At 41.4% G+C, this 18,317-nt stretch overlaps 2 protein-coding genes across 4 annotated transcripts; both read right to left on the reverse strand.

Annotated features, from left to right (window-relative positions):
* Positions 1-2,585: 2,585 nt before the first annotated feature.
* On the reverse strand, positions 2,586-15,601 carry LOC138957394 (uncharacterized). Of its 3 annotated transcripts, none has more exons than XM_070328516.1 (5): positions 15,492-15,601; positions 14,048-14,209; positions 10,971-13,017; positions 10,024-10,176; positions 2,586-8,105 (listed from the first exon to the last, which is right to left on the reverse strand). In XM_070328516.1, the coding sequence occupies exons 2-5, from the start codon at positions 14,114-14,116 to the stop codon at positions 7,909-7,911; spliced, it is 2,466 nt and encodes an 821-aa protein (XP_070184617.1). In that variant the 5' UTR covers positions 14,117-14,209; positions 15,492-15,601; the 3' UTR covers positions 2,586-7,908. The 3 variants fall into 3 exon arrangements, with proteins under 3 accessions (XP_070184617.1, XP_070184615.1, XP_070184616.1); XM_070328514.1 differs by having other exon boundaries at positions 9,952-10,176; XM_070328515.1 differs by lacking the exon at positions 15,492-15,601 and having other exon boundaries at positions 9,952-10,176; positions 14,048-15,380.
* Positions 14,117-17,326, reverse strand: LOC138957403 (uncharacterized). Its single transcript, XM_070328522.1, has 3 exons — positions 16,665-17,326; positions 15,492-16,085; positions 14,117-14,209 (listed from the first exon to the last, which is right to left on the reverse strand). The coding sequence occupies exons 1-3, from the start codon at positions 16,746-16,748 to the stop codon at positions 14,117-14,119; spliced, it is 771 nt and encodes a 256-aa protein (XP_070184623.1). The 5' UTR covers positions 16,749-17,326.
* Positions 17,327-18,317: the final 991 nt, after the last annotated feature.

Below are 18,317 nucleotides of genomic sequence, written 5' to 3' on the forward strand. Positions count from 1 at the left end.
AGGAAAAGTCCAAGGTTTTTAAATATCCCCCAAAACATGAAAATCGAATGCCAAATGTTACAAACATCTCTGGAAAAATATTTTAAAAATTGAAAAAAAATTGTTGTTGTTGTAGTTGCAGATTTAGTGTTGCGGGGCTAACCAAGACAAGTCGCCTGGGGTCAAGTAGTGGTCACGTGATTTTTGGTACACTGTGACGTTGGTACACTGTGACGTCACAAGTTATTGTGTTGATTCTACCACTAGTACCAGCTTGATTTTCACACAGAAAAGTCACCACTGTATGCCCGAAAAGAATGCCTCGGTGGAGGGCAGCCGCAAACTGCAACAACTCGTCAATGTTCCCAGGCATTTCATAGCACACTTTCCCTCACAAAACTCTGAGTCTCTTGTGGAAATGGAAGAGATGTGTGCAGCACAAGCGTGCAGATTTCAAAGTGTCGGGCACTTTCTGGACACAGATTTCGCAATTTTTCTGCAGCACAAAAGTTTTGACCAGTGGCAGTGTCTTCCCTTCATAAAAGTCCGGAAAGGGGAGTATTACGCGAGGCTGGTACAGTCGACGAGCCATCGAAACTCCGAGGCGACATACGAACAGCGGATTATCTCACAAGAAGGAATGCGTTGAAGGTCAGAGTACATGCTTTTATTTTCATGCATATGTTCTGCGCGAACTTAGAATCCGGTTTCATTCTAGAATGGACCGGGTCCAGGTTGGAATTCTAACCCTGCGCAAGTACAGGGGTGCCATTCTAGAATGAAACCCTTGAATAAAGGGGGCCGTAATGTTTGTAGGTAAGACAGAGTTGTCTTCCCTTGAATTATCTCCACCTGCACCTTCCCTTTGATAAAATGGGGCTGATTTGTCTACCCCTGAAAAAAATCCTTTGGCGATCTTGCGATGTCATGTCATGTCAAGAAAGTTGACACTCCTGAGTACGCAATAAACAAAGGCAGACCCTAGCAAGGGGAACTACCAGGGCGGTAATGTTTGCAGGGCAGTTGTTTTTGTGATGAGAGCCGGTTGCGGCCGCTTGCAATGTCAGCGCTGTCTCCCTCTCGGAAATGTCCGGTTTTTTGACAATTTTTTTGACAGACAGACAGACAGACGGTCAGACCGACTAACCGACAGACAGACCAACAGAAGGACAGAGTGAGTTATAGAGCTGTTGTCACAGGTTTAAAAAAAAGTTGACATTATATCTTCACAATTCAGAAGACCAACTTCATGTATATGAATAAGATTAAAAGTTACAAGCGAGATCGGCAAAACACTGTCAGTCCGGAAATTTCCGTTCGTAGCGATCAGTGCTGAGTGTCTCTCAAAATCGTAATCACTTTCAGAACATCACAATCCCAATTCACGATGTCTTTGAGTAAAGTGTAAAAATCCCGAGAAAAAAACCCCAACCAAACACACAAAAAACAAAAACAAACAGAAAATCCACATTTGTGGCTTTGGCTGTGTGATAGTCTAACTGAAATGACTATTCCAACTTGGACCCAAATTCCAACCTTGCGCACGGCCGATTCTAGAATGGACCAGCAACAAGGGTTTCATTCTAGAATGGCACCCCTGTACTTGCGCAGGGTTAGAATTCCAACCTGGACCCGGTCCATTCTAGAATGAAACCGGATTCTAAGTTCGCGCAGAACACATACACGTAAACATTGTTTTGCTGCGCAGCGAATACGAATTGGTGCAGAACAGTGTGTCTGCTGGAGTACAGATGCGCCACAGGCTAGATCTACAGAGTTACAGAACGGTCTGAGCTGAGCTAAGAGTAAGAGTAACAAGAGGCGAAGCCTTCAAGGCTCCCGTAAGAAATCAACAAACAGTAACATAACACAAACTCACTCACTCCGTAACACACACACACACAAACACACACACACACACACATACTGGTGTGAGCCACGTTATCCGGTCAGTGAGTTTGCACAATCATTAAGATGCCGGGAAAAATGAGCAGAGTTTACAGGCCGATTCTGTCCAGATTTGAGATGAAACTTTATTTTGTAATTCTAAATGAAGTTAGAAAGAAATCATTCGCCTATTTTGAAAATTTAGCTAAGCTGACATTTTACATGAATAGAGATGCCATGTAGTGTATGTTGACATTTACTATCATAAAGTGGTCAATGTGTGTAAGCTAAATTTAACCATCATCAGGCGGTCATATGTGTATGGTAATGTTTACATCCTTTAGATGGTCGTGTTTTATTTTATCTTATCTTAATCAAATGCGTCCCCACAATCCTTTTTTTGTGTGTAATAATATGTTGTACAATTGCAACCGCACTATATGCACACAAAGCCTCGACTTGCTAACTTCAACCATCATAAGGTGGTCATGTGTGTATGGTAATGTTTACCTCCCTTAGATGGCCAAAGGGTTTTGTTTTGCTTTTCGTTTGTTTGTTTTTATGTCAGTCCGAGGACTACGATGAGCCTTTCTCTGAAACCTGATTCAGTTTGATGTTGGACATTTCACTGGAACAAAAAGAAACACACAAAACATTGTACAAAAACTGTTTATTATTCAACTGAAAGAACAAAACAACTTCTTAGTTAATTACTGGAATAGATCTGATATTTCACACCTGAAGTTTAAAACAAGTTTCAAACACAAATATAACTGAACAAGTTTCAAACTCAAAAAATAATTAAAGAAATTGAGGACAGCCCCATCTACTGAGACATGTTGCACAAATATGTTTTATGACATAATAGAGTGAAACAATTTTAATCATGAGAGAATGCTGACAGAGATGTCAAAATCAATATCAACTGTGCCATGGACTGAGAAAACAGTGAATGTCAGGGTTTTTTCATCGATTTTGATATAGTAATACATATTCTCTAGAAAAAAAAAAGAGAATCAGATTGAGTCTTAACAATCCTTTGTTCTTGATCTCTTTTTTTTCTTTTTTTTTCTTTTTTGTGTGCATATTTTCAAACTACAGCTGCCCTAAATGTATACAAAGCCTCGACCAAGGTACTAGAGCAACTGATAAATCAAGCGATTTCTTTTCGGCAGTGACAGATTTTGGGGAATTATTAGGACGTGAAATTCTCAGTTAACACACAATGTGAAAAAGAAAATGTGATTAAAGGGACACAAAAGCGTATGACTTTGTTTATTTCTTTTCTATCTGAAAGTCATTATTCAATTTCCAAATATACAACTTTAAAGTAAGCACAATTCCAAGCAGTCTCTGCTTTTGTGTCTTGAAACGGCACTGTTTTTACTTTTTTGATCACATCATTTTAAAACAAGAAAAGCAAACGCTCAGACGACTCTAATTTGAAATTACTACTTTGACGACACCCCTGTGACCTTGAATGAAGGTCAAAGTCATTCATATTTTGCATAATTGTAAATATCTTCTTCTTCTTCTTTGTTCCTGAGCTTTTTACTCTCAGGGTCACCTTATGGTGAGAGTTTTGCGAGCCACACAGTTTTTACCCCGCCACGTAGGCAGTGCGACGCCGACTTTGGTGGAAGGCGTGCTGGGTATCTTTGTGTTTCCGAGCCCCTAAACTTTTGATGGAAACTCGGGATCTTTAACGTGCGCACTGGTCTTCTGCATGCACATGCACACAAGGGTGGTACGATTCCGTCCTTTTAGAGTCTGCACTGAATGTTGACTCTGGAAATACAAAAAAAATACCTGGGGTTCAAACCCTCAGCGGCCAGACCGACTGGCTTACAAACCAGACGTGCTAACCACTACGCTACGTCCCCGCCATTGTAAATATCAATACAGGGCATATTCCTGCCAAGTTAATGGGGTTTAGGTTCCATAGCTTCCGAGAAAAGCCCAATGTTAAAGTTTGTGGAGGTCGGCGGAAAAGCAGAGTTACTACCCTTATTTTTTGTTGACTATGACAAACAAAGTATGAACGTGATCAGTTTGATGGGATGATCATGAGCAATCCTACAAAGTTTGATGCAATTCTGAAGAATAGTCTGTGAGATACAGAACCTCAGGTTTTTACCTTTCTTTCTTTATTTGGTGTTTAACGTCGTTTTCAACCATTCAAGGTTATATCGCGACGGGGAAAGGGGGGAGATGGGATAGGGGAAAGGGGGGAGATGGGATAAAGCCACTTGTTAATTGTTTCTTGTTCACAAAAGCACTAATCAAAAAATTGCTCCAGGGGCTTGCAATGTAGTACAATATATATGACCTTACTGGGAGAATGCAAGTTTCCAGTACAAAGGACTAAACATTTCTTACATACTGCTTGACTAAAATCTTTACAAACATTGACTATATTCTATACTTTCTTTCTTTCTTTCTTTATTTGGTGTTTAACGCCGTTTTCAACCATTCAAGGTTATATCGCGACGGGGAAAGGGGGGGGGGGGAGATGGGATAGGGGAAAGGGGGGAGATGGGATAGAGCCACTTGTTGATTGTTTCTTGTTCACAAAAGCACTAATCAAAAAATTGCTCCAGGGGCTTGCAACGTAGTACAATGTATTACCTTACTGGGAGAATGCAAGTTTCCAGTACAAAGGACTTAACATTTCTTACATACTGCTTGACTAAAATCTTTACAAACATTGACTATATTCTATACAAGAAACATTTAACAAGGGTAAAAGGAGAAACAGAACCGTTAGTCGCCTCTTACGACATGCTGGGTAGCATCTTTCTCGTCCCAACCAATATGGGACTCCCCCTAACCCGCGGGGGGTACTATATTCTATACAAGAAACACTTAACAAGGGTAAAAGGAGAAACAGAACCATTAGTCGCCTCTTACGACATGCTGGGAAGCATCGGGTAAATTCTTTCTCGTCCAATATGGGACTCCCTCTAACCCGCGGTTTTTTTTTTTACCTTCTAAGCCCCCCTGTGACCTTGAAAAACGTCAAAAGTAATTCATATTAGGAACAGTTGTAAAGATCAAAACAGGGCATATTCCTGCCAAGTCTAAAAGATTTTGCTTCCATAGCTTCCAAGAAAAGCCCAATGTTAAAGTTTGTTGAGGTCGAGGTAAAAGCAGAGTTACTGCCTCTGTTTTGTTTGATGAATAGTCTCTAAGATACAGAACATCATTGTTTTCTTTGAAGCTGTGACCTTGAAAAAGGTCAAAGGTCATCCAATCAGGTATCAACCCATAGAGCTCAATGAGGGTCATCATCACACAAAGTTTGAAACATGTTACATATTGTTTCCATGTTAAGGGCAAATTGTTACAGTTTTGACATGGCCGTACAGCCAGACATACACGCGACATTACATAGACTCTTTATGATTCTTATGAGCCAAAAATTAGAAATCCCGAGAGATCAAGCACACACATCAAGCGATTTCCCTGTACAGTCATGTCTCTCTACAAATAGTGCAAATCCTGAGAGATCAAGCATACAAATCAAGAGTTTTCCCTGTACAGTCATGTCTCCATAGAAAAAGTAGAACCCCTGAGAGATCAAGCACACAAATCAAGAGTTTTCCCTGTACAGTCATGTCTCCATAGAAAAAGTAGAACCCCTGAGAGATCAAGCATACAAATCAAGAGTTTTCCCTGTACAGTCATGTCTCCATAGAAAAAGTAGAACTCCTGAGAGATCAAGCACACAAATCAAGAGTTTTCCCTGTACGGTCATGTCTCAATACAAAAAGTAGATCTCCTGAGAGATCAAGCACACAAATCAAGAGTTTTCCCTGTACAGTCATGTCTCAATACAAAAAGTAGAACCCCTGAGAGATCAAGCATACAAATCAAGAGTTTTCCCTGTACAGTCATGTCTCAATACAAAAAAGTAGAAATCCTGCAAAATCAAGCACACATACCTTATAAGAAAGCTTAAAAGACAATACAAATTGATTCTGATTCTGAAAATTGATTCCGATTCTGATTCACACCAAGCGATTTCCATGTACAGTCATGTCTCTCTGCAAAAAGTATAAATCATGAGAGATCAAGCATACGTACAAATCAAGAGTTTTTCCTGTACAGTCATGTCTCAATACAAAAAGTAGAACCCCTGAGAGATCAAGCACACAAATCAAGAGTTTTCCCTGTACAGTCATGTCTCAATACAAAACGTAGAAATCCCGAGAGATCAAGCACACAAATCAAGAGTTTTCCCTGTACAGTCATGTCTCAATACAAAACGTAGAAATCCCGAGAGATCAAGCACACAAATCAAGAGTTTTCCCTGTACAGTCATGTCTCAATGCAAAAAGTAGAACCCCTGAGAGATCAAGCATACAAATTAAGAGTTTTCCCTGTACAGTCATGTCTCCATACAAAAAGTAGATCTCCTGAGAGAGAAATCCCGAGAGATCAAGCACACAAATCATGTTTTCCCTGTACAGTCATGTCTCAATACAAAACGTAGAAATCCCGAGAGATCAAGCACACAAATCAAGTTTTCCCTGTACAGTCATGTCTCCATACAAAAAGTAGAACTCCTGAGAGATCAAGCACACAAATCAAGTTTTCCCTGTACAGTCATGTCTCCATACAAAAAGTAGAACTCCTGAGAGATCAAGCATACAAATCAAGAGTTTTCCCTGTACAGTCATGTCTCAATACAAAACGTAGAAATCCCGAGAGATCAAGCACACAAATCAAGTTTTCCCTGTACAGTCATGTCTCAATGCAAAAAGTAGAACTCCTGAGAGATCAAGCACACAAATCAAGAGTTTTCCCTGTACGGTCATGTCTCAATACAAAAAGTAGATCTCCTGAGAGATCAAGCACACAAATCAAGAGTTTTCCCTGTACAGTCATGTCTCAATACAAAAAGTAGAACCCCTGAGAGATCAAGCATACAAATTAAGAGTTTTCCCTGTACAGTCATGTCTCAATACAAAAAAGTAGAAATCCTGCAAAATCAAGCACACATACCTTATAAGAAAGCTTAGAAGACAATACAAATTGATTCTGATTCTGAAAATTGATTCCGATTCTGATTCACACCAAGCGATTTCCATGTACAGTCATGTCTCTCTGCAAAAAGTATAAATCCTGAGAGATCAAGCATACTAATCAAGAGTTTTCCCTGTACAGTCATGTCTCAATACAAAACGTAGAAATCCTGAGAGATCAACCACACTGTTAGGAAACGCTGTCGTTGCTGAGCTTTGGTTTAGTTTTGTGTGTTGCATGTAGTTGACTTTTTTGTACTTTGTGGGAAAGTACCGATATTATATTTTGTAAACACAATATTTATGTTTGGACGAGAATGCAGGTGAACTTTCTAATTATTCCGGATGCTGGCGCTCACGTGGTGCGCAGGGTGTTATGGGTAACTGAGCAAGGTCAGTTCATAGCAACGGCTATGGCTTTTCGTTTTGCTTGGTTACCACCCTTCTAAGGGCAGGTATTTTGAGTGTTTTTTTCGACATCTAGCATGTGAGATTGAAGTCAATGTATTTATGAGAATTGGAGTAAGAATATGTAATTTAATGGCTTTTGTCAAAATCAGTAAACACAGCTGAGAACTAATTCTCAACTGATAAAAAAAACTGTGTCTTAGAATGACTAGAACTGAATGATGTTCCTGACAATACTCTGTTAACAAAAAGTGACAACCACAGCATGAACAACAGTGATCTCAATGACTAGTCGACTCGCACGGTTGGCCTAGTGGTAAGGCGTCCGCCCCGTGATCGGGAGGTCGTGGGTTCGAACCCCGGCCGGGTCATACCTAAGACTTTAAAATTGGCAATCTAGTGGCTGCTCCGCCTGGCGTCTGGCATTATGGGGTTAGTGCTAGGACTGGTTGGTCCGGTGTCAGAATAATGTGACTGGGTGAGACATGAAGCCTGTGCTGCGACTTCTGTCTTGTGTGTGGCGCACCTTATATGTCAAAGCAGCACCGCCCTGATATGGCCCTTCGTGGTCGGCTGGGCGTTAAGCAAACAAACAAACAAAAAATGACTAGTCCTTGCACCTGTTCTTTTGGATTCTGTTTCTTACAAAATCTTTGACGTTTCGCCACGTCCTGTTCTTGAGAGCCTTATCCTCTATGAGACACTTGACAATAACCTCTTTGCCAGGCAGATGACCCAGGAGGATGTAGCTTTCCAGGTGTCTGAGCACAGCGCTGACTTCATCATCAGACCAGGCTTTCCTTGCTGCACAGAGAAAAATGATACAATGCTTGAGAATTTCCTCAGATTAAACACAGACAACACCACAACAGACAGCAAACAATTACAAAAGCACTACCTTCACAACTTATGTCATGGCACTGGGGAATAGAACTGTCCAAAACAAACTTTCAGAAAAAGCACATTCCAAAAATACGTAAAATTGTATTGTATAATGCACAAGAAGAGAAAGTTTTCCAGTCATGTGTCAGTAACTTGTAACTTGTTTTTCATGTGGGTTCTGAGCAGACGAAAACCAAGGAAGCCTTGTCAAATGTTTACATTTCTATGCACATTTGGTCAGTGATTTGACGAAAAGCTCGCGCTCAGACATGCAAGTTCCGCAAAGACTGATAACTTACTAAAAAAGAAGAGCAAACGCTCGATTGAGTCACTTTCGACGTAGAAAAAGGTCATGGTGGTCGAAACATTATCAAAACATAGGTCAAAGGTCAACTTAACATGGATATAAGTGTACATCATACCCGAGTACGCTAGTACTTGGGCTCAGCAGACTTTAATTGTGTGTCTGTCTGTCTGTCTGTCTGTCTGGATTTAACAGCTTATTGCTGGGAAACTACTGGGCGCAGTTCGTTCAAAAGTTGATACACTAACTTGATAATAGGTCCGATTGATCGTATTAAAACTTCATAATGTTAGCTGGGACCTAAATGCGAAATAATCCACAAAAACGACTCTTGGCGGTGGGCGCAATTCGCGGTGGGATAGAACTGCTGTTCGGCTAATAGAACTGCCAGCCAGCCACCGACACCTACAGGCTTTGCGTGCATGTGCCACTTCGCGTGCGCGCGACCTGAAGTTAGCACTCTAGGCATTTGAGTTCACTGGCAAAATTGTCAGAGTTAATGGCTTGGTGGAAAGCACGTCCGCCTATGGCCAAAGTGATCCGGGTTCGATTCCCGGCATAGGCGATTTATTTTATCTATTTTTTTTAAATTCTTGTTTACTATTGTTTATCCCCGAGTACGCTAGTACTTGGGCTCAGCAGACTTTAATTTTTCACAAAAACGACTTAACAGTGGGAGGAATTCACACCGGCGGGGCAACACGCAGCCTGATAGAACAGCCAGCCAGCTCGCTGGTTATTTCCCGCATCATCACACGCACGCAGAGGATTTTTGTAGGTCAGGTTGTGGGAAAGTCCACAATGTTCCACAGGGGAACTGGTTGTGTTTGTATTGTTTATTTTCTCACAGTGATGTTGATGGTTTTTACACATATTATGAGGAACTTTTCTCAGATGTTGGATCCCGAGACCAGCCTCTCGTTTACGATTGTAGAGATCGATCAGCACACACAGAACAATCGCTTAAGTTTAATTTCAGAAACCAACATTCACACCACAGGCATTCCAAACATTTATATTGTTAAGTTATGAAGAGGGTCGGCAGTATATTTTTCACTGTGATCAAATAAAAGAGAAAGGCCAGTCACCACACACATCCTCGGCTCGCATGCAATGCATTTATATAGCAAAGGGAATGCCTGTAATTCACACAGAGCAATCACTTGGTCTTAAACGTGCACAAGACAAAAACTTTCATACTGGGGGAGCGAGCCAGTCTGAAGAGTACTCGGGTCCAGCGCGAGCGTTTTTTATTCCTTCAATTATCCGATCCTCTGAATAATAATTATACATTATTCACTGCTGTTTGATGCGTCGAGGTCAGATGCCATGATTGTTTCACCTGTCAGTGCAAAAGTTACCCCGAAGTCCGTAGGGCTGAGGGGCAACATTTGCACCGACAGGTGAAACAATCATGGCATCTGACCTCGACGCATCAAACAAAGGTGAAAAATGAGAGCGTACCACCAGAAGACTGAAGCGATCCAGGTGACTGTGTCGCACCAGAAGACTGAAGCGATCCAGATGAGAGCTTACCACCAGAAGACTGAAGCGATCCAGGTGACCGTGTCGCACCAGAAGACTGAAGCGATCCAGATGAGAGCGTACCACCAGAAGACTGAAGCGATCCAGATGACCCTGTCTGGCCACACAGCTGCGGATATCCAGTGAAGTTGTGGTGTCCTTGTCCTGAAATAAAAAAAAAGAGTAAAATTAAAAAGTCTCTTTTTGGATACCAGGGCCGTGGTTTACTTAAAAATGCTGTCAGGGTCTCCGCCAAGTTGTGGGAAGAAACAAACATCTTGACAAAAGTCTCGCAATAACTTTGACCAATCATACAAGCGCTCAATTCCCACCGTGTTAAACGTAAACCAGCTGCTCAAAATGCAGCCCTTCCCAGTCTGTGTCCGTACAATTTGACGGTTTTGACCCTTTCAATACGTATCAGATTTACGCCGTCGACCTGCTCCACTGAATTTAACAAGTTTTCCAACGAAACAAAAGTTTTACCGACAATAAACTTCCAGATCCATCTTCTTTAGCCAAGTAGGCAACGACGAAAACGTAAAAAAACAAACGATGGCGGTCAGTCTCGAGAGAACTGATTACTAAGATTAGTCATACAAGCACACAAGTCCCGTGCATCTTTTGAGCCGAGTTCAATACGTGATTTATGGCTCGCGCTTGCTGGCTTCTGATTGCGCGGTGCAATAATATTAAAATAAGGCTCACGATTGCTGGCTTTTGATTGTGGTTCAATAATATTAAAATAAGGCTCGCGCTGGGCTGCATTTGATTGGAGTAGAGTTTTGACTTGATTGACAGGTGGTAGGGTCCATTCAGCTCCTGCTGTGTTAATTAACAGTTTAACGAAAAAATCCTGCCTTAGTATGGCCACCAGCTCATCTCCTCTAGTGCTTGTCAATGAAATTTGATACCAAGCATTATATAGAAACAAATCATTTTCTAATTAGTTCAAATACCTTTTTGTGAGGCTGCTGTTTGAGGATGGGTATCTTCTTCATCGTCGTCGTTCTCCTCGTCAACAATGATGTCATCGCTGATGTCGACACTGTCCAGAGAAGTTGGGTTTGTTATTTCTCCTTTCTCCAACTGAATGAGAAGTTTTGCCACTTTCGTCACTTGAAGCGCTGCAGAAGGTAATCTATAGTAACGTCTGTGTGTGCGAATGTCATGACCCAGAAACTGAGCAACAACGTCAAGCTCATTGTCTGCAAGATTGTAGAGTTGAGTCATTGTGGCTACGTGCTTTCTCAAGGATGTGGACGTAATAAGTTCAGGGTGCTGCAAATCTGCTTGTTGGCAATGAATCTTCAGAGTGTCACTTCCGCGAATGTGTCCATTTCTATCACCATGACCAAAGCAGCTTTGAGAGAAAACAAAGTTGTTTGTTTCAGGAATGCCAGCTTCTTGACGAGATGCAATGAGTGTTTCAAAAGAATCTACCAAATTTGCTGTCAGCAAAATTGGAACGATTGTGCCAGTTTTGCCAATAATCTCCACCCTTTGTAATGATTTACTCAAAGCTTGTTCAAATGAAGGCAAGCTGTGCAGAATGTCATCACTTGTATCAAGCTGACGGTTTTCAAAATCTTGAACTTTCATTTTGGACACTTCTCCAGATCTTCGGCGGTTGAAGAGGATCACTTGACTGAGTAGAGCTTTACAAAGTGAATGTCGAGCTGTTGTTTTGTCCCGAGAAGAAGAAGCGTTTTTCATGTCCTTTTTTGCATCCTCTGCAACCTGTGATAGGTGCGACGAGAGCTTTTGTATATCTTTCGAGAGTGGAAGTCGCTGCACATTGTTCTGATGTCTTCTGTAAAGAGTTCTTGCGGCTGACGACGAAACCCATTCATTCCACCGAACATCGAAGACTTCTATGAAGTGCTTGCACTGCTGTCTCAGTTGCATGTCATTTTGCTCAATGGCCTTTGCTTGCATCAACAAGGTGCATCTTTTCAAAGTGTGGCCAATTTTCTTTGCCGTTGATGGGTTTTTGAAGTCGGACGACTCTTTTGAAAATTCACAAAGTACACGTGTAGCTTGGACAATAGTACTGAACATGTCCGGTTTCAGAAAATCAATCAACTGTCCATTCTGATTGCCACTTTCTTTCCTGAGTGCAAGTACAAGGCGTGCTATTTCTCTCAGTTTATTTCGAATGTAAGCATGTCGATCGGAATCAAACCCATTCTTCCTCGTCTCTCGCAGTGCAAGTTCCCGAATCGTTATATCTGTTTTAACAATCATGCCCACTGGGTCATTTTTCACATGTTCCAATATTTCACGCAGCTTTTCTTCGTCATGGTCCCTGGTGATTTTACTCCCCGGGACAGCAGGAAGAAGAAGTCTTCCAGCAACAACCTTTCCTTTTGAAGACTTGCAACAGGGTTTTACGCACTTATGACGGTACATGTCCTTCGAATTGAAATAACCGTAACACTCTGGACAAGGTACAAAGTCTTTCACTTGCTTTTCTTCTTTGGCACTTTTGCGCTTTACCACAATTTCCCCTTTGCCTTCTTCCCAAACTTTCCGGTTATGCCTATGATCCCCTAAATTTCTCATCTTTGACAATTCTTTTTTCTTGTCTTTCCTCGATGCATGAAACAATGGAACAAGAATGGACTCATCTCTGTGAAAACTATTGAAATGTCTTTCCAACTTTGTTGTAGACAAACCACACACAAGACACCAATGAGATTTATCTTTTTTCTTCTTTTTTGGTCCATCTCCTGAACTTTGATCAACAGTAAAGCCAGTAATTTCAGGCTCTTGCTTGTCAGAGGAAGAATGACATGTGGAAGAAATATCGCAACGTTGCAATGTTGACGGAGCATTTGGATTTTCAAGTGGAACCGATAAGTAAGGAAAAGGGGAGGGTATTGTTTGCTCATTTACAGCAGAACTGTCAGAGTCAGAAACATGGTCCTTTTGAGACTCATCGTTGGGAATCCATGTTGGGTCTGTGTCCGACAAATCGTAGTCCGAACTGGCACTGTCTTTGTCCTGAAACATAAATGAAAGGGGTTTATCACATATGCTACATGCATTTTAGGTAAGAGAGCATGGGTCGTTAGTCAAGTAATTGCTGAATGCCTTTCAATTGGAGTTATTTCTAAGATCGTCTCAAACACAACTGCACCGTTGTCAATCTCACCACGTGCTTCAAATTCTTTCTGTATCATTCCTTATTGAAGTTATTCCCATGAACATAATTAATTTTCCAAAGTATTCTTATTTCGGTGACAAGATGGTAACTTCTTCTTTTTCTACCTCTGTGTTCCTGAGCTTTTTACTCTCAGGGTCACCTTATGGTGAGTCTTGCATGCCACACTGTTTTTACCCCGCCACTCAAGTGACTCATAAATTATCTTTCTGAAATTTACAGCTGTAATTGTTTTAGTTTGTTTAACTGTTCAATACATTTATAAGCAAGCTGTTGTTTTAAACTTTGACTAGTATTTTCTGCTTCTCTCTCTCTCTGATTTTTTCTCCATTGCTCAAGATCGAAAGTCAATGCCCTCATTTGAAATTCGTTTACGTTTGTATACCCCCCAAATGATTTTTCTTTGTTTTTATACCCCCAAGCAAGCAATAATAACGTGATTTTTTAATTTATTACGTGAAATACCCTCAATTGTACGTGATGGGAAACACTGTAAAACAATATGCAATAAGCTTCAATCTTCTTTACAATTCAGCCAAACTATATATATCCTCTGTAGGATTAAGTCTCACTCTGGTAAGTTGCCGTAAAACAGTTCAGGGGACTACCACTATATTGCGGTCCAGTATATTGTGAATTCGGCTATATCGCACCAACATGCTTGTAGCCCACTTGAACACAAGTGTTTTTAAATGCCTTCCACTACAACGCAAATACATATCGCGGTCCAATCTCTTGTACTTCCTTTGCAGATTTATTTTCCGCAACAGAGAATCGAATCGTCCCAGTAGGCTATCAGTGAAAGGCGACAGTTTTCTCGCCTTTGTTAACTCGGTAAGGGTTTTTCGGACATATATGTAAACTGCTGACCTGGATGAGCCTGTCACGTGGGCGAAGGCGTCCATCGGAAAGTGCCGGATCCTGCACCCCGGCCTTCATTTAGCGGCCCCCTGTGGTGCTGGCACACCCAACCACCGTGAAGCCCAGGCCTCCCGCCGAGCTCTTCTCTAGATCCACCGTGAAATCCTGTAACTGACAAAGGGTAGAGAAATGATTCAATCTCTTCTCTAGATCCACCATAAAATCCTGTTACTGATGCAGGGTAGTAGAATGATTTTTTTCTTTCTTTCTTGAACTTTTTACTGTGTCAGGGTTGCCTTATGGTGAGAGTATTGCGTGCCAGACTGCTTTTCCTACCCCGCTACGCGGGCAGCAAGACGCCAACTTCAGGGGAAGGCGTGCTGGATATCTTTGTGTTTCCGAGCCCCTAGACTTTCGCGGGAAACTCGGGATCTTGAAGTTTAAAATGTGCATTAATCTTTCTGCATGCGTTAGCACACGAGGGTGGTACAAACCTTCTGGTCTCCCCTCAAGTTGATTCTGGTACCTGGGCTCGATCCACAGTCAGCCAAATCAACCAGACGCTCCAACCAACAACGCTACAACCCCCGACAAGTGATTTCATCTCTTCTATCCACCGTAAAATCCTGCAACTACCACAGGGTTGTGAAATTCTCAGGCATTGTACAAAGTCGGAAGCAACTTTCGCTGAAAAGTTGCTTCTTGAACAATTCTCCATCATTTTCTGCAAAGATTTCACACTAATTGACTAAACACTAAAACAGGCTAAGAAATGGTGGTTCCAATCGGACAGACTTTGCTGATATCCGCAAATTTGTTGAAGGGTACCATGTGCCTGAATGATGTAATCCACCGCAAAAAAGCAAGAAAGTGTTATTGCCGGGAATTCTAGTCCACAGGAAAAATCCTGTAACTGACACAGGGTAATGAAATCTACTGCAGAAATGTAAAAAGCCATTTCAAAGAAAGCAAAATAAATGCATAAGTGATCCCTCTCAACTAAAATTTGGGTTCAGAATGGAAAATGATGAAATGACCTGTCCCCCAGACTAAAACTTCCATTGCAATATCTTAGGTGTGTGCAATGCAGTGAAATTTCTTACCTATAACAGTATAAGCATATAATTATGATAATCTATTCGAGTAAAAAGTAAGTAAAAACAAATTTTAAAAAATGGAAGTAAAAGCTTTATACAATAGGGGTGAAATTTGTACATGTCAGCCCACATATTAGACTTAGCATTCATTTTTACTATAGTTTTATCCCTCCATGTTCGACTTGGAGGTACTACAAGCTTTAATGTGTCTGTCTTTCCCAACTGTTGTTTAGGTAACCCTGGGTTTCGTATTTGAACACCCCTGTTTTGTCATTGAAGTAACTTGCCAGAAAAACAACATTGTCTTTTTATAAACTCATAACTGATGAGTGAGGGGGAAAAGAAAAAAGGATTACCTGGTCATCGTTCAAGATCTCTTTCTTATCAGCAGTTTGACTGTTTTCAGTCACAGCGGTGTTGGTCACTCTCTCCTGACACATGAGCACAACGACAGAATCCGCCGAGCAAACGCTGGCCGGAGATTTGTTCTTTATCGTATCAGCCGGAGACACATCTCCCTTGTCGCCGCCACGACCTCTGCTAAGGTTGTCGAGGAGACTGTCGTCAGCAGCAGCTGCCACAATGAAGGCTGCGTCAAGGTCAAAATCTTCATCACCACCATCAACGTCATGGTGATATTTTTCAGCAACGGTGTAAATCCTCTCAAACTCTGATCTAGAACTGTCCAAGACATCAGAGTTGATGTCGCTTTCAGTGTTGTTGGATTGTTCTTCCACTCGCAGCTCCCTCAGGTTGAGGGGAGGGGGCTGGGCGACGATGGAGATGTTGTGCTTGTTGACGGGCGTGGCAGCCGACGAGGCGAAGGCTGACGGAGGGGAGATGGGGGTTTCCCGACCCCCCTCTGCGATGGAGAAGGAGTCGGCAGCATGTAAGGCTGGCTGGGACTGGTGTTGTTGTTGTCTTTCCTGCAGTGAAAGTCTCTCCTGAACCTGAAAGTTTCATGAATAAAAAGTTGAGAGTTTTCCTTCAAGCTAACAGAAAAATAAGCTCTGTACTTATCTAGTCAATCACAATCCGGTTTATTACTGTAGATTTGCTATTGTGTTACTGAACAGAAAGGCTAGTTATCTCACTTATTTTTTTGATGACATAATTTGTAAAACGCTAAAGATGTTACTAATTTGATGTAAAGAACAATTCTACCAAGTTTGAAACAAATCCGATGAATAGTTTCAGAGATCTATATAACATTTCCAATTTTTCCTTCGAGGTTGCCCTGTGAATGATCTTGACAAGGGTCAACAAAACTAATGTTAAAGCGTTGGGGGTAATGATCAAACAAATTTTGAACTCAGTCACTTTTACTATAGTTTTATCTCTCCATGTTCGACTTGGAGGTACTACAAGCTTTAATGTGTCTGTCTTTCCCAACTGTTGTTTAGGTAACCCTGGGTTTCGTATTTGAACACCCCTGTTTTGTCATTGAAGTAACTTGCCAGAAAAACAACAGTTTTGTCTTTTTATAAACTCATAACTGATGAGTGAGGGGGAAAAGAGAAAAGGATTACCTGGTCATCGTTCAAGATCTCTTTCTTATCAGCAGTTTGACTGTTTTCAGTCACAGCGGTGTTGGTCACTCTCTCCTGACACATGAGCACAACGACAGAATCCGCCGAGCACACGCTGGCCGGAGATTTGTTCTTTATCGTATCAGCCGGAGACACATCTCCCTTGTCGCCGCCACGACCTCTGCTAAGGTTGTCGAGGAGACTGTCGTCAGCAGCAGCTGCCACAATGAAGGCTGCGTCAAGGTCAAAATCTTCATCACCACCATCAACGTCATGGTGATATTTTTCAGCAACGGTGTAAATCCTCTCAAACTCTGATCTAGAACTGTCCAAGACATCAGAGTTGATGTCGCTTTCAGTGTTGTTGGATTGTTCTTCCACTCGCAGCTCCCTCAGGTTGAGGGGAGGGGGCTGGGCGACGATGGAGATGTTGTGCTTGTTGACGGGCGTGGCAGCCGACGAGGCGAAGGCTGACGGAGGGGAGATGGGGGTTTCCCGACCCCCCTCTGCGATGGAGAAGGAGTCGGCAGCATGTAAGGCTGGCTGGGACTGGTGTTGTTGTTGTCGTTCCTGCAGTGAAAGTCTCTCCTGTACCTGAAAGTTTCATGAATAAAAAGTTGAGAGTTTTCCTTCAAGCTAACAGAAAAATAAGCTCTGTACTTATCTAGTCAATCACAATCAGGTTTATTACTCCGGGGTCAATCCACGGGAATGTCAACCAAAGCAGCATTTTTTTGAACTGACTTTTAATCATAAATTTTGGTATTAAGATGAAGAGAGATAACTAGACAATCATAAAATATGTGAGTTATTGCCCTTTTTTCACATTTCTAGTCAGGCGGCCATTTTGAAGTTGAGAGAACACATGGGTGAGATTTTCTGAAAAGATCCCTTTCAACAAAACACCCATTAAAAGTGAAAACAAAGCTGAAGGTGAGAATTTTTACTGCTTTCTTAAACTTCATTGATCAATCTATCTCTCCAAAGTGTTTTTTTAAAGATCTTATTGATTTAATGGTTCATGAAATGGGGTTGAGAAAAGGCTTTTGAATGTCATGTCAGTTACCATGCTTAGATATGAAGTTTTTATAACTTTTGAATCAGATGGATTAGAATCATGGTAATGCATATTCTCTGCCTTTATTAGGATGGGGTTAAAATACCATAAAAAGAAAAATGAATCTGTTCTCATTTCCATATTTATAGGGTAACTGACATGACGGTAACTGACATGACAGTTAAAGTAACTGACATGACAAACATGAATTGGACAGATTTGAAGATGACTTTTTGAAAGTAGCTTTTCTTAGCTAGTAAATATGAGTTAATAAGAATAATTTCCTTGTTTTGAAGACTGGTTTTACCAGCTAACAAACCAACCAATAAAATATTTTTTATTATTACTTGTCAACAGAGTTCCAGCCATGGTGATGTCGCCGAGAACAAAAATGAAGCGGTACAGGGAGAAAATGTCTGAAGAAAAGAAAGCGGAAATGCAGAGAAAAAACAGGGAACAACAGTCCAAAAGCAGATCTAAGTGGTCTCCAAGGCGCAAAAAGCAAGAACAGGCGAAAAACACCATCACTCAAAGAAAACTGCGCATCAAAAAGAAGGCGTCCAAAGCTGTCGAGTCAGCTTTCAAGACAAGGCAAG

Source organism: Littorina saxatilis, unplaced genomic scaffold (genome assembly GCF_037325665.1).
Source record: "Littorina saxatilis isolate snail1 unplaced genomic scaffold, US_GU_Lsax_2.0 scaffold_117, whole genome shotgun sequence".
In the NCBI taxonomy this organism is placed as follows: domain Eukaryota; kingdom Metazoa; phylum Mollusca; class Gastropoda; order Littorinimorpha; family Littorinidae; genus Littorina; species Littorina saxatilis.

Coding starts and splice junctions, on each gene's coding strand:
- LOC138957394 (XM_070328514.1), bottom strand. CDS start 14,116: ATGAAGGCCGGGGTGCAGGATCCGGCACTTTCCGATGGACGCCTTCGC. Junction 13,018..14,047: donor CACGTGACAGGCTCATCCAG/GTCAGCAGTTTA, acceptor TTTATGTTTCAG/GACAAAGACAGTGCCAGTTC. Junction 10,177..10,970: donor AACAGCAGCCTCACAAAAAG/GTATTTGAACTA, acceptor TTTTTATTTCAG/GACAAGGACACCACAACTTC.
- LOC138957403 (XM_070328522.1), bottom strand. CDS start 16,748: ATGTGTCAGGAGAGAGTGACCAACACCGCTGTGACTGAAAACAGTCAA. Junction 16,086..16,664: donor AGATCTTGAACGATGACCAG/GTAATCCTTTTC, acceptor TGAAACTTTCAG/GTTCAGGAGAGACTTTCACT. Junction 14,210..15,491: donor AGATCTTGAACGATGACCAG/GTAATCCTTTTT, acceptor ACCCTTTGTCAG/TTACAGGATTTCACGGTGGA.